Source organism: Lycorma delicatula, chromosome 6 (assembly GCF_047948215.1).
Source record: "Lycorma delicatula isolate Av1 chromosome 6, ASM4794821v1, whole genome shotgun sequence".
NCBI lineage: Eukaryota > Metazoa > Arthropoda > Insecta > Hemiptera > Fulgoridae > Lycorma > Lycorma delicatula.
Window position 1 is genome coordinate 132,012,009 of NC_134460.1, and position 16,440 is coordinate 132,028,448.

The 16,440-nt window shown below is 30.2% G+C and overlaps 1 protein-coding gene across 1 annotated transcript in view; it reads left to right on the forward strand.

Moving 5' to 3' along the window:
• Positions 1 to 439: 439 nt before the first annotated feature.
• Positions 440 to 16,440, forward strand: part of LOC142326934 (uncharacterized) — a 65,286-nt gene continuing 49,285 nt past the window's right edge. The window contains exon 1 of the mRNA XM_075369665.1: positions 440 to 494. Within this exon, the coding sequence (XP_075225780.1) occupies positions 440 to 494 (55 nt within the window). The remainder of the gene's footprint in view (positions 495 to 16,440) is intronic.

Consider the following 16,440-nt stretch of genomic DNA (forward strand, 5'->3'; position numbering starts at 1 on the left):
CATTCTGCAATAGATTGTTGCTAATTTTAACTAAAAAATAAATTTCAGATGTACCAATTCTGTTTATAAAAAAACTAAATTAAACTATGTATTTAAAGTTTCTTTCTATCTCTAAGATCGACCACCTAACCTGTTTTTTTTTTTTAAAGTTCCTCGTTAACAATAATTACCTATGATAAAATAAAATAATTATAAAGAATAACAGAAAAAAGAAGAAATAAAAAAAAATCCTTCGGAATTAGAAGAAATTTGCTAGAGATATTCAGGTATACTTTCAGAGTTTCAGTCTGGAAGGATACTTGTATCCAAACTATTTATGTACCCCCATTTCAGCAGCTTGCCGCCATGCGGATTGGACTTCTCCAAGGTGCTGGTAAGGCTGAGATGCAAGATCGCATGTTCCAAGCTTGGCAGGCTCGTTGGGATCGTTCCTTCACGAATGAGTCCACCTTCACAGGTGGACTCACCACCTGATTCTGCAGGTGAAGCTGTGGGTCAGCCGTAGGTTAGGCAAGATCTCCGATTGGTTGACCCAGTTCCTGTCTGGTCACTTCGTGTTCAGAGTATATTTGAATGCACGACAGCGGGTTGATGACCCCATTTGTTTATTCTGCGGGGAGCTCGATACTCCGGAGCATGTCGTGTTTGCCTGTCGGACCTGTGACAGGGAGCGCTTGCAATGCGAGTTAATTACTGGACCAATTACGGCGGAGTGTATCGTGGACCGTATGTTGGCGAATGAGATACAATTCCGTGCTATATCTGATTTTTATCACACGGGTCCTTCGACAGAAGGATAGGGCTGCTAGGACAACGAGGGGATGAGGGATAGCTCCCTGCTGAGCTGCTATTCGATTGTGCATGCACAGATGGGTAGCGGTGATGAGGCACGGGGACTCTCTCGTCCTTTTATAGAAAAGACCGTAGTCCCGGCGAGAATGCTCTTTTGGGTGTTCTGCCTCAAACGAGAACACCCAAAAGAGCATTCTGTTTTACACTTGAAAGTGCGACTGTTTTACACTTGAAAAAGCTTAAAATTTTGGATAAGGCGTCATGTAGGCTATTTAATTTTAACCAATTTTTACGTAGTTTATCAGCTATTATGTCATTTTAATTTTTTTCTGTTTGTGAATTTTTTACATTGTACTTTATATGGTTGTAACTTAAGGTTAATATTGAAACTTTATTTATGACTATATACACGTAATCTAATTAGAAGCAATATTCCTGAAGAAAAAACTGGTAGTTGTAGATCTTCAAGGCATTTTATAAAGTCGTGTGAATTACTATTGTTTATAACCATTGTAATTTATTCACTCAATGACTTGAAAAGTAATGAATTTATTTTATTATTTTAATCAATATAAAAATCACTTGGCTGAAATTAGAATATTGCCAATATTTGTATAGATTATGTAGAAAAAAAGATGATAAAAGATCTCAAAGTTAAATAAGTAGGAAATACTGAAAATTATTAATTTATTGGTAGGAAAGAAATTTTATTTGATAATGAAAGGAATAAACCAAACGTAATGAAGAATAACAGTAAAAATAATAAAAATATTTCATCTATAAATATTAAGTTAGATGAAAATTATACAAAAATAGAAATGGTTCAATTATTTCATTCAGTAAGAATACAAAGGATAAACTATACAGTAAAGAAATTAAAACCGAAGAAAGAGAGCCTTTTTATAGAAAATACTTTAGATTTAGAAATAAGAATTTAAAAAAATCTTTACATATTTGTATGAAATGTAGCGTTGAATAACAGTGATGTATGTAGCATAGCGAAGTAAAAAAGGACGAAGAATATAGAATATAATATAAAGGACGAAGAATATATGACTAGGAATTGTGTTATGTAAAAATGTAGAAAATAAACATTGAAATGTTTGAAGTGAAGAAAGGTATGAAGACAAACGATGAGGAATAGAGAAGTCCGTCTAACTAGATCAATGACTGAATTCTATATCAAAATAAAAAAAAAACAACAACAAAATAATGAGCTATATATATATATATATATACACACATACACGAGTGTCTTACCAGTCGTTAATAAACGGAAAAAATTTCAGGACATCTTTTACAAAGTGAAAATAAAGAAAAACGTTCGTATTAACTTGAGTCTGAAATATTTATTTTTCCAGTTATATGTTGCGAAAACTTTCGTCCTGATTTCTGCATAAGGGCAAAATGAAACTGTATTGAAATTCTTGGAACTTGAAATATGGGGTAAATTTAATGACTTCATATGCTTTTGAGCTGAAAGTATAGAGAATTTAATTTTGATAAAAAAATGATATATATAAAGACTATTTTAAGAAAAGAAATGAAGGAAGAGGAAAAAAATTGAAATACATGATAAATATTCACTAATAAGAGGAACGAGGAAAACGTAAATTATTTATTTAGTATAACTCAAACAAGAATTATATTTAATGAAATGTAATTTCATTACTGTAACTCAATTTTATTACTCAATTTGGCGATAATTATTTCATTTGGTTTAACAAAAAAGATGTAAGAGGGTTACAGGAATATAAGAATTATATGTTTAAGTAATAATTTTTTGTATCATTATATGCAACCATCCTGTTATTAGCTCACTGACCCTGAAGATAACATTTCCTTATTAGTTAAATAAGAATATCATTATTTTTTTTTCTCATAGACTGAACAGAAACATGGACTTGCAATAAAACTGTCCCTATCATTCTACGTTATTTTAATGTTTGTCATAGATATCACATCGATATGATTTCATTTATTTTTATTGTATTAGCGTAAAATTCAAAATTACTCGAAAAAGAAAAAAATAATTTGAGCCCTATCGTACTTAAGAATGTACTACAGGTAATTCACTCATAAGTTTGTATAGGATGTGAATTTTTACTTGTTGTTTATTAATCAATCCAGTGACATTTACACGTGCCGTAATTTGGCATTGATATCGCTAACAAGGTCAAATTTTGCAGTTAAACTTTAATAATATGGGTAAGATTCTAGAATACAACACAAAGGTTTACGGATAATTGAAGGTGACCTTCGGAGGTTACATCGAACTAATGTATCGCTAATTTTCAAGTAGTCGTAAAAGAAGCGGTGGGGGAGCATCGATTGAAGGACAGTCGCGCGTGGTTATTGTACTAGCTTAGAATGGCACAATAAGTTGAAATTACAGCTGGCAAGAAAAAAGACAGCGAGTAAAAAAATGAACGAGTTAATATAAGCGTAAGACAGAGAGAGGCCGATAGTTAAATAGGGTGTTTAAGATAGACCTAGTGTATGTAGTCTTGCAAACAGACAGACGGTGGCTGTGGCTTGCGATCGTGTGGACAAAGACAAACCGACCAAACAAAGGAGTTCAGTTGTCGGTTCCAAGATAGTGGTTTCCGGACCATGATAGCATGAATAATTTGACTCACAGTTTACCGCCAAAAGTTATTCTCTCTCGCTCGCTCTTAATGTTTTGTTAGTAGTTTACGGTGATGCAATATTTGTGACGTAATGGGACGCGCGCGGGAACGATCGATGTAGGCGTTTGTTGTCAAGGGCAACTGGCTCAGTTCCCGCCAAAACTGGTAGTTTCCCGCCAGACAAAGCAATATATGGTAGGGATGCCGGACGGACTGTACAGTAGAATTCTTAGCCCCTCTTTCTTGCCTACCTATTAACTGCAAGCTTTTAAATTGTAAGGTTGCGTAGGAAAGTATTTTTACCCCCGTTCTTTTGCAAAACTGCATTTAATAATATAAATTTGTTACGTAGAACAAAGATAACGCCTTTTTCTTTTATATCCTTTTGTTATGTTTTTTTACACTACTCTTACAATAAAAGTGTTGCAGTAACACTATTTTCAACATGATTGTTTTGTTTTTATATCTTTTCATTTTAATTACATTTTTATAAAACAAGGGAAATTTAAATGATAAAGAATTACAATTAAATACAAACAAAAATGATTTTTAATTTAAAAAACTTTTATATCTTGTAAAGATGAATACATTACTCTGTTTAATTATTTTAAAACCTATTTGAATCATTTTGAGGCTTTTCTTAAAATAAATTTCTTTATAACATCTTTTTTATATCATATATTTCCAGTATCATACAGTAAGTACACTACCTGGCTATTTGAAAATTTAAGAAGTAAAAAAAAAAATTATTAATAATATACGTTTCTGTTTATACGAATAGTTATCATTTTTTCATTCTCGAATGAAGTTTTATTCTTTTGTCTTGAATTTCGTTAAGTATAGAGAAATTTTAATTTTTCAAAGAAAATATTCCATTAAATAATAATCATTTATTTTACTCATTTTATGTAATAAATCATATCTGTTAAGTTTCCTTTTTATCTAGTTTTTTAACGTTCCTTTCATTAATTAAGTTTACTGTTGGAACGAGTCTCAAAGTAAATTAATTTTAATATGGGTTTAAAAATTCGTATCTTAGAAGATATGAGCAGCAAACTTCCCTATAACGCTTTTATACTTGGTTGTCTCCGTTAAATTCTAACTATATAAATATTTGAGTCAAAAAGTGAAAATATTTTTTTAAAAAATTGTTTTTTCCGGTTTAGCCACCGGGTCCACCGTTAGGTATTACTTCAGAGGATGAGATGAATGAATTGTAGCGTGTGTGAAAATGGCATGCCTGACCGGGATTCGAACCCGGGACCTCCGGATGAAAGGCCGAGACGCTACCACTTCCGCCACGGAGGCCGGCAAAAAAAATGTAATTTAGTCCACACTAAGTGTACGCTAATTATTGAGATAATTCATGTATTATTATAGTTATGTTATCTTTGTAAATGTGTTAAATATATATATATATATATATATATATATATATATATATATATATATCTTTGTAAATATATATATAGTTAAAAATTTGTAGAAAACCGTATTATTTAATGTTAACAGAAGTGACATATTGTTATTATCAATTGTGCTCCATATTCTTCCTGTTGTTTCAAACAGATATGATTGACAGTATGTCAAAAACATGTGATTACAAGGCAGCTGAACACCTGTTAACAATGTGAGATGAACAATGAATGAATGCTTAAATAATTTTGTACATTTAAATTCTATTCGTTTCGTTGACCATTATTTTTTTAATTACACTTAATTACTATTTATTTCTTTAATCACGTTTTAGTATTTACTAACAAAAAGAATAATTATTAGATAACGTACTCGTGTATGAATGAAACCTTTTTTTTCGTCATTTATTCTCTTGGTTAATTGCACGCAGTTTACTATTAGTTTCTGTTAAGCATTAATCTTTTTGTTCTCAAATTATTATTAAATTATTATTATTATTTTCGTCATAGAATAGTATTCGTTTTTATAACTATTAAATATTATATAACTACGCTAAGCGAAACAAATTGTTTTTGTCACTAAACTGGAAATATTATGTATAATGTTATTTATTTTATATAAATTATGTATTTTTTCATTTTATATAATATTTTATTTAAAAATGCTGTCAGTGGTAACAAACCCTGTCATTAAATGATGCGGTCATTTGTAAATGAAAAGCGTCTATAAAAGTATCAAACAATGCAAATAAATTTTCCTTTTCTTCTTTTTATGAACCAAAATAAAAATTTCAATTAAAGAAGATAAAATATTCGGAGTGAAAACCAGAAAACAACTATCCAACAATTAATATTTTTTTCTTTTATATAATAATGAAGATTATGAATAAATTTTGCAACATGTAAGTAATAGTAAGATTTAATAGGGTTCAAATTCGAACTCGAAACATTTTAGATTAAAAGTTAGAACATACGTAATGTGTAATATGTTAGGACATGTATAATGAATGAGTAAAGTTAGGATCATATATAATATCCAATGTGTTTTACAGATTAAATTTTTTTTAATTTACTTTTAACATGTAAAATGTTATATTGCACGATTATGTAATATCAAATTACTTATCGGATCTCTTCTCCCTTGAAGTAACGAGGTTTACATGTAGGATATGATGTACCTTCCGGTCCTGAGCTGGATTCCTAATTATCCTCAATTCTTTCCCAATCAACTCTTTCTCCTAAACTAATATCCTGAAATTTTCTTCCCATGTGGTGCATGGATTTTCTTTTAACTTTTGTTTCTTCTTATGTGGCTTTTCAAATCTTTCATGATTATTTTCAGCAGGACAATTGTACAGTCCTGATCTTAATAAAGAAATTGATGCCTGCATTTCTTCAGACATCAGTTCTTATCTGTTACCCGGTATATAATCCTTAGTCAAAAATTAAAAAAAAAATTCTCGTTGTATTTTGTTTAATTCTTTTCCCCATAATTTTTTTACTTATATATTTCCTCATCTTGACCCCCGTAGGGGAGGACATCCCGACTTGTGGCGATACCAGTTGCCACACTATCCCCTTCGTTCCTAGCCCTTGTGGGCTTTATTGAGGTCGTATTTTAGACCCTCTAAACTTGATAATACAACACAGTCATCAACTTAGCCTCTGTCAGGTTGCCACCGATACAAATTCCTCAGCAGACATTTCCATCAGTGAATTTACAAAATCTACTATCGCCTTCGTATGGCCTCTTCCAACTATGACTACCTATGACTACCAACTATAACTTACAATCCTCAGCTATCAAATTAACCGATTCGTGGAAGCGCGATCCCCGCACTTTTCTCTAGCACTGAAGGTTTCACATAAAAACTCTTCCTAATTTAAGTTCAATTAGACTATGCACTCAAATCATTACTTGATTGGGTCTTTAAACATCAAAACTTCTATTGTCACACTAAAAAAAACAAGTGTTTATCGCAAATACGAAACTTTTTTCCTGCAATTCAATTTAATCAAAGACCTCTTGACTTACTTAAAAATCAATAAACATATTCACAAATTTAATAACCTTCTAATGAAAACATACCTTATCTCTTTCTGCTCTGGACCGCTTTCAGGACCGAGGTCAATGCTTACACTCAACTACACCACAGCTCCATCACAGAGTTCTACACAAATCCATCTCATCCTAACGACGAATATCTCAGCTATATATTTCCACAACGATAAAGATCTGTAAATTCCTGTTTTTGTAATATAGAGGAAGAAATACATGTTTAAAACTAATAAAAAAAAGCTTCTATGAAAACTTTAAATATAGGCTAGCTTTATTTTCATTTTCTGACATTTTTCGCTAATATCCTCAACTATCAAATAAATAACACAAAGGAAATAATAACTAAGTAGGAAATTTTTAACAGTTTTTAAAAAAAACATCAGAACGCCCCGATTCTCGCCTGAAATGGAAAATAAAACTTTTGAAAACTTATTAGAAATTTTATTTGCATTCTTTAAAATTGAGTTAAAATTTTTTCTGAATGTGTAAATAAAAGAAATCTGATGTAGACAACACATGACTTCCTTGTACGCCTATTAAATTACATTTACGAATTTTTTTTTAAATGATAAGTACATAAAATTTTATTTCATTAAGAAATTTGATATTTTTAATTTTTTTTTTGGTATTGAATTAATATTCATCACAAAATTTTTTTTACAATGAGAGGTTAATAATTATTAATAAATCAATGTATTTAAATTTAAAAATAAAGTTAAGAAAAACAGGAGATGAAGTTTGATTCGAATCTATGGGCCTTCCTCTAAGTCCACATATTTCATTAATTAAAATTTTATTTTGCTATAACTCTGCAACCAATGAAAATAAGTACCACTTATGATATACCGTCGAAAAGCTGAAAATGAGAGCTTATTTCTGCAGTTAAGAAAAAGTCCAAAATCTAAATGTTTTATGATTTTGGGCTTTTTTGGACACTTTTGGTTCAGTCGATTGCAATCAAAAATGTAAGTGCACAACTAGGTATTACAGCAGTCCTAAATCCAATATTTTAACATCGTTTTTTAGTTATGCGAGATACATACGTACGTACATACATACGTACGTACAGACGTTCCGCCGAAACTTGTCAAAATGGATATTTGCGTTGAAATCTGGAAAGCGAAATTTTTCGCGATCACAATACTTCCTTTACTTCGTATAAGGAAGTAAAAAAGATCATTAATAGGAAATAATTTTCATTTTGTTTATTGTTTTTAAATGTATCCAAGGAAGAGAAAATACCAATGTACTTTCGTCAAACGGCGAAAATCTTTCAGTTAAAAATTTAGCTAAAACTTCAGTCATATAAAATTCCTAAGTCTAGTTAAAGTAAAATCATACTGCGTGTTTAATTTAAATATGTAGTAATGTAACAGATAATTATAATTTAATAACAGATGTATTAACCGGTAAAAACCATTAAGTAAATAAATAAAAATTGAGACTATAATTCAGTTTTCATATTATGCAAAGAATGATCGGTAAGGATAATTACTTCATTCGTTAACTAAGAAAAACGTAAAATAATAACATTTTGTATAAAATCTGATATTTATGAACGAATTGCCCGATTATGATAATTAAAAAAATCTGAAGAAGATCTATTCTCGGGAAACTATGTAAATACATAACTTATATACCTGTAATAGAACTAACTGAAAATATTTTATTTATTTATTATTATTATTAACATTTACCCGGCGACTCAAAAATCTCTATAAAAATGATGCTTTAAAAGCCCTCATTCCTTGATTTAGATTACACTATTTAATCAATTATGAAGTTTTCTTGAAAAAAATATGTCTAAAACTTCCTCTAAGAAATCTAAATTTGTTCGTTTAGTGTCGTTAAAAATATTTTGAAAGTAGTAAAATCATGATATCTGGTAAATTTTTTATTCGATAATAAAATACCACGAGAAATATGAATTTCTTTCTCAAGTACCATAACTCTTAATATTTCATATCGTAATGAACTTAAAATAATACAACTAGATCCTTACTACTCATCTATAACATAATTTTATAAGTAATCTTAATGAATTTACATGACTTTCCTCATATTGCAATAAATGCAACCATATAAGAGTTATTTAGATCGATGAAGGTGTTAAATCTTAAGCGAACACTTGTACAAATACACAAACATTTACTATTTAAATTATAAAGGACGGGTTTGGTGTTTAAATACTTTCAGATCGTATGAATTTGAACTCTTTCTCTTCTAGCTTTTTTCTACTTTTCGAAAAATGACATCTCTAAGCTTGTAATCTGACCACTTTTTAAGATCCTTGACTGACCACTATATAATAAAATTGGAATCAGACTAGACTTTTAGACATTCAAACTTATTAACTTCAAACTTATTAATAAAGTTAAAATGTACAGCATAATATAATCACTTGAAACATGAAATCTCCTCGTAGACATCTATATCGTATTAAGTTTTTGTCCAGTCTTTGATCCAAGAAATTGTTCTTTTACCTGTTACAACTTTTACTTTTTCTATTTCTTGTTTCTCAACTTAAGTCTTTGAACGTTTAAATCTATTGAAATCATTATCATCATTTTAGATTTCTGATTATTTTTTTTATCAGGAGTTTTTACTCATCAGTAAAAGAACTAAATCTCTATTACTCAAGATTATCGGGGTTGTGTTATTATATTGCATATCATTATTCCCTTACATTATTTACTTTAAATACTACCTTTCATTTGAAAAAAAAATACTTAAATCGACCCGACACTTGGTTTCCTATAATTTCTTTTTCACATACTTGTCTTTTCCTCATGTCATTTCATCATTACAAATTATTTTATACTTTACACATTTCATTTAACTTTCTTATTATAGTTAAATGTTTTCACATATTTTCAATTTTACTATTTAAAATTTTTGTTCTAATAGTAATAATAAAAATAATGAATTAATTTTTAAATATATATTACCTGTTAGATGGTGTAATCCTGTGAGATTCTAGGTATCCTGACAGTGTCAATTTTCACGTACCGTATATAATGTTTAATAACCAGTATTCGATGGTATTCATCGAAATACATTTTACATTTATTATTAAAAAATGACACATTTATTCTCTTCACCAAAGGATTGGCTTTATATTAGTAATACAAAAATATTTATTATTATTATTAGTTGTAATTTTTTTGGGATAATCTCAAAGTAAATTCTTTTTTTTGAGGGGTTGTTTATACTAGAACTAAATATTAGACCTCAAACAATAAAATCTCTAACCGATAAGAAAATGCTTTATTAAAAATTATCTCAGATGATTTAAAGCTGGAATGGCTTTATTCTTTAGTGACTATTTTGAAATCTTCACAATTTTTTTTCTGAAAATTTGTCCCTGTATGCTTGTTTCTGATTTTTTTCATATTATTGTTTTACTTTCGTTATAACGTTGCCATTTTGAGTATGTGTGTGTTTGCGTGCGCGCACCGGGATTCAGGGAATGCATCTACACATGTGCAGATTTATTGCTTGTATGATATAAAGCTTTGCTCATTAATACGATTTTTTACCATGTATTATAAAAATAATGATATACGTAATTAGAATAATTTCTACATAAATTATAACAGTTTCTTTTCTCCCGTAATATTTCATGTAAAAAAATAATAATAAATAAAAAACTTATTAAATTATACTACTTTATTTATTTACTTTAAGTTTATTTTTTTTCTTTCCTGGCATCATAGCTATGCTGCAAGGAATAACATAACTACCACTGACTGACTGGTTATCAATGGTAATCAGTCGTAAAAAAATGGAGTATGGTTTTTGTTTTGTATTTTTCAATGTTTTATGATCCAGGAACCCCAAAGAGCAAAACAAAAATGGGGTAATGTTTGTACGTACTTACGTATTTAAGTACGTGTGTTGGAGTGTTTGAAGCTTAATAACCTTTGACTGGATAAACCGATTTTGATGAAATCTGTCACAGACCCGTTTATATGAGGCAATTTGTTGGTAATAGTTCGGTAAATATTTCCAGGGGATGGATAGATTATTTTTTGAGGTTAATTTTCTCAAAAGTTTGCAAAGATAACCTCACTACATGGGTACATCCTTATCTCACCACTTAAAAAAAAAAAATTACCTCCAAATTCTTCCCCTTTCCTAAAAATTGTAAAAGAAATCCTTTTATTTATTGCACATTTTTAACTGAATTCTTTGAATCGTGGATTAAAATATAGATTTTTTGCTTTTTCCTTTCTTGTAGCAGTAAAGAAAGTATCGCGATCGCGAAAAATTTCGGTTGTCAGATTTCAACGGAAATATCCATTTTGACTAGTTTCGGCTTGACGTCTGTACGTACATTTGTATCTCGCATAACTGAAAAACGATACGTTTCTCTTCTGCTCTACTGCGATTTGATTGAGGCGTTCTCAACAACGACTTATTTTTGGAAAGAAAATATTGCCTTCAGAGTTTCGTCTCTTCAATTTGCTGAATTTATATTCCAAGTAAATGAATAGTATTACACTCTTTCCGTTGACGGTTTTACTGACACATGAAAACAGTGATTGAAATTTAATACCAAAAATTAAATATTATTTTAAATAAGTAAAACAAATAAAAAACAGTCTCAATACTTCTACTACGGATACGTTCACTATTCAGCATTATATCTAATCGACAAGTGATCCTAGCTGCATGATTCATATTAATAGATAACAAAAGTAATAAATGGAAATAAACCAGGCAAAAATTCAGAAAAAAAATTAATGCTACGTAACTAATAGCTTCCTATGTAAGCCAAAAGATTTAAATATACGTCCTATTATTTCTCTAAAAGTTAGCAGAGCTAAACTTTCAGTGTAAACTTGGCCTTAATTTTTCTTCCGTATTCAACAGATTCCATAAAAATAATGTTTTACATTTTTGAGTACTATAGTTAGCGAATAAAAAATAGACTACGTTATAAAATTTTAGAACACTATTCGTTGAAAGTCTTCGTGTGTCATCGTGTACTCGAAGCACCCCCGTAGGGGGGCTTTCCTGTCCGGATGTATACCGCTTTACACTCGTGGGCTTCTGAGAAATATAGATCCCACGGTCGCTTAAGTGTTATTTATAAGAGAACTCAAAAAGAAAACATTTTACACATATAGAAATTTATGAATGAAAGTTTTTTGTTTTAATTCACACGACTTAATTAATGACTTTGAAGTAATTAATAAATTCTGTGTTGTTATTATTATTATTATTATTATTGTTACGATGATAATTTTAATGACTTAATTTTTTTTTCAGTTGATCTATTTTAAGAATATATGAATTAGGTCTAAGAGTTCATCGAGTCAAGTTTAAAGTTAATCTGTCTGTGTCAGTACAAGTTAAAGAGTTGCGTGAATGTAGTATAAAGCGTAGACGCTGCAAAAGGCCTCAGATGTCCTTCCTCTGAACCTTCACTCCATACCGATGACTGGTTGAGTTTTTTCTTTCTTTTTATTTCTTTAAAAAGAAGTAGTAACCACAGTCTTACCAGATAGACTTCGTGACATTATGACATCATCAGAACCGTTACAATTTTATGTCATAACATTGCTGCATTCTGTGTGTTGTATACAACATTCCACATATTTAATAAGTATAAAACCATTTATTGTAGCAAAAATAGGCTTGTGGAACGACATTATTTTATAATTATATCAGTTAATTGATGACAACAGTTGTATGACTAAAGGATCTTACTAAATAAAAATTAAAAGAATTAGCGGGAACGTAAAATAACTGGTGTTTTAGACGATTGGAATTATCAAGTAGCTGAGATAAACAATTAACTTTTATATATTATTAAAATACTCATTAAATAACTTAATTGTACGGTATTCACAACTTAGTAAACAACCTACTGATGAAATAATCGCGACCTGCTTTATATATAATGCTAATAATAAATAAATTTTTATTCTGATCGGAATATAATATATAAAAAACATCTTGTCAGTATATAAGATAAATTATAAATATAGAAACAAATAAGATAAAATTCTGGTGTGGACACTATATGACTTCCTTGTACGCCTATTAAATTACATATACACATTTATTGCTGGACTTATTTAAACTTATTTTGTTTGAAAGTAAGATACGATCCTCCAGTTCTTTAATAAAGAATTTTTTTCATATTTTTTTTTAATTATTGAATTATTATTTATTGTAATTTTTTTTTACAACTACAGGTTAATAATTATTAATAAATCAATATATTTAAATTTAAAAAAAAAGTAAAAAGTAAGTCGGATTCGAACCGATGTGCCTTCCCCTTGTAAGACCAAATATTTCATTAATTAAAATTTTATTTGCATTCTGGAATCAATGAAAATAAGTTATGTTTACTGCAATGTTTACTGCAGTTAAGAAAAAATAAAAAATCCGAATGTTTTTGATTTTGGCTTTTTTGGACACTTTAAGTTGTGCGAGATACATATGTACGCACAGACATCACGTAGAAACTAGAAAAAAATGGATTCAGAGATGTTCAAAATGGATATTTCCACTAAATCTGAACACCCAAATTTTTTGCGATCACATTCCTTTAATTCGTACGAGGAAGTAAAAACAGATGCGTTTAATTATGTATATATACATATTAAATATAAAAAATACAAAATAATTTACCATTAAGAAGCGATTATTAAAAATTATTTTGAGCACATATTTATGTATACGTTGAACGGGATACAGATAAATCGTGGTTTTTTGTTTGTGTGTATTTTTTTAATTAGTATTATTTAAAAATTCAGCAAAGTAATAAATATTGTTTTCGTAAAACAAAATCCTCTTATGTTTTAATTTAATTGGCGAGAAGTTTTTCAATCGGTTCGGCAAGTTATTAAAAATGGCAATGGAAGCGTAATAAGGCCGTTTTTCGTAATCCGAGATATACGAAAACCCGTTGATTAGTTTGGTAAAAGTGAATGCGTTATTCTTTAAGAATAAGTGACCATTCGTTTTAGCAAAGATTGCACTTTAATGAATATAAATACAACGTTGTTTTATTAAATAATACAAGGTGATATTTTAACACATTTCATTTTCTAAATTTTGGTCTACATGATTCATACTTACGGGCGTCAGATAATGATCTGACAACCCATTTTTGTATCTAAAAAACTCGTTTTGACTTTTTGAGGGAGCTCCAAGAGTTGACATTGTACTTTATACGGCAATATATGCGATCAAAATAAATATTTAATAATGATGACAAGCTACTGACGGAACCTGTTAGCAAGCCCGACACTGCTTAGGCGCCTGTAAATGGGGTTCCAACACCTCTTTTAAAAAAAACTTACCGTTTTACGTAGGCTCTTCAGAGCAAAACAGTACAAATTGATTTCGATACAAAGAAAATAAATTTGATAATCCACGATAATTTGTCATCTAATAAAAATCCTCTTTACGGGCAACATAAATACAATATAATGTACAAATTAACATTTTAGTATCCATCAACCATTATTTTTATTGTTTAATAGTAGCTTATCGATAAGATTTTAATAGAGAAATATTTCCTTACTCTATTCACCAGATGGACTGACCGGCATCATTATTTTCAGAGAAAGCGATTCTGTCTAGTACCTATTCTAATTCAGATTTTTTGAATGAATTACAGTCAGAAAATTTACTCCTTTAGTTGAAAAAACGAACCATTATATATACTGTCTACACTTACGGGGAAGATTGAACAATCTTCTAATTAAACATAATAATAATAATTTAATTATTATAATTATTTATTAATTAAAAGTAATGTTCATGAAGGTAACTACAACCTTTCTCCTTTTTTAATTCAGAGTAATTGTAATTACCTGTAATCTACAGCCTTTTAACTGAGTAAATAAGATTCGTTTTAAGAATTATAGGATTTCCTATGTATTAAATTTTAAATATATAAAAGTTGATAAATCCATAAAAACGATTAATCAAAAGCAATAAAAGTAAAATGATATGTTAACAAGTTGTAAATCTGTTAAATATTCAAAAACACGACTGCCAAAAAAAACTAAAAAAAAAAAATAGCATGTCCAGCCACTGCAGAACATTACACTACGGTATAATGCAGAAGTGCGCAGCCCCTAAATTTTGGACCATTGCAATTAGATCCGTAAAAGCTTTATGCCAATATGACAATCAGTCGAATATTATGCATCACAAGGTGAACGTTTTGAATAAAATTATTAGGCTTAACTTCATTTTGAGCGACCACAAACAGAAACATTTTGTTGAGCTTTATGTAACTCTACAATTGGGAGGACGAAAAGATTTTCGCTGGTTTATAATCACCTTTCGTTACCCATTACCCTTGATTGAAAGTAGTCAAATGGAGTTATGGCTACTGACCGGTATTCTCCGACTCATTTCTACCCGCGCTATCTTCCGGAAACAGTTTGATCCATCCCAATTCCTCTGTTCTTTTTTCTCTTATAACGCTGATAGAAGGAGCTGTCTTACGCTTCAACTGATAAATAGGCATCGGACGGTCGTCGGTAACATCTTTTGGCCTGCTCAGATGGGAGTCAAAGATATAAAAATGAGCATTATCCTTAAACATAGCGGCTGAGTACTGGCTTTAACAGATCACGATCCCGTGATCATGACTCTGGTAGAAATGCTCGACGCCTGTTTCTATATTTCTAAAGTAGTCCCCAGGTAATTCTTCAGACGCAGTTGGCTTGATAAATCCATCAAGTACATACGACTGAACTTGCATGCCAAATACACGTTCACTGACAGTTACACGGGATAACAATTCTTCGATATTCAAGTAGTCTGGCCTACCTACCAAGTGCACCAAACATTGCAAAAACTAACTGTCACCACCTAGCAAAACTCTGTTCATTCCTGATGACGACCATTTGGGCAGAGTCTTCAATGCCGAATATGCAATAGCGATCGCAGCATTAGTCGTACACCGGCTACCTCGTGATTCTACTCCAAACCGATCGCTACCTTGGTTAAATTGACCGCGTACTAAAACTTCCCATCGCATATATCTTGGAAATGACATTGTTCATTTCGTTCGACGTATTTATTTTGATGCGTGGTGACTGATTTTAAGATCGCTTCGTTTATTATGTCACTGTTCATCTCGAAATCTACTTGCACATTAGCATACAAGTAATTGTTATGCAAGCACCTTTTTTATTTTATTAGCGTCGACGCAAATAGAGTTCGCCACCTAGTGGTTGAAATCAGAAACTTCTGGGCACGGTTTTTGAAATTCGAATTATTCGATTTTTAAATGAGCGCATTCTGGCTCGTTAGGTGTGCGGGTGATAAACATTGCTCTTTATTATATGATAATTACTAATGTAGGATAATTAAAAAGCGCGCGGGTGACAATTTTGTATGTAGTATAATGTTTTTTCAATTTTTTTTAAATTTATTCAAACGTGTATATATATATACAGACTATGCCATTTTCGGTAACGTGACGATTCAAACGCGGGACATACATCTAAATCACTTTCGCCGTAGAGGAGCTACAGCAGCAAATACATATATACATACACCCTAA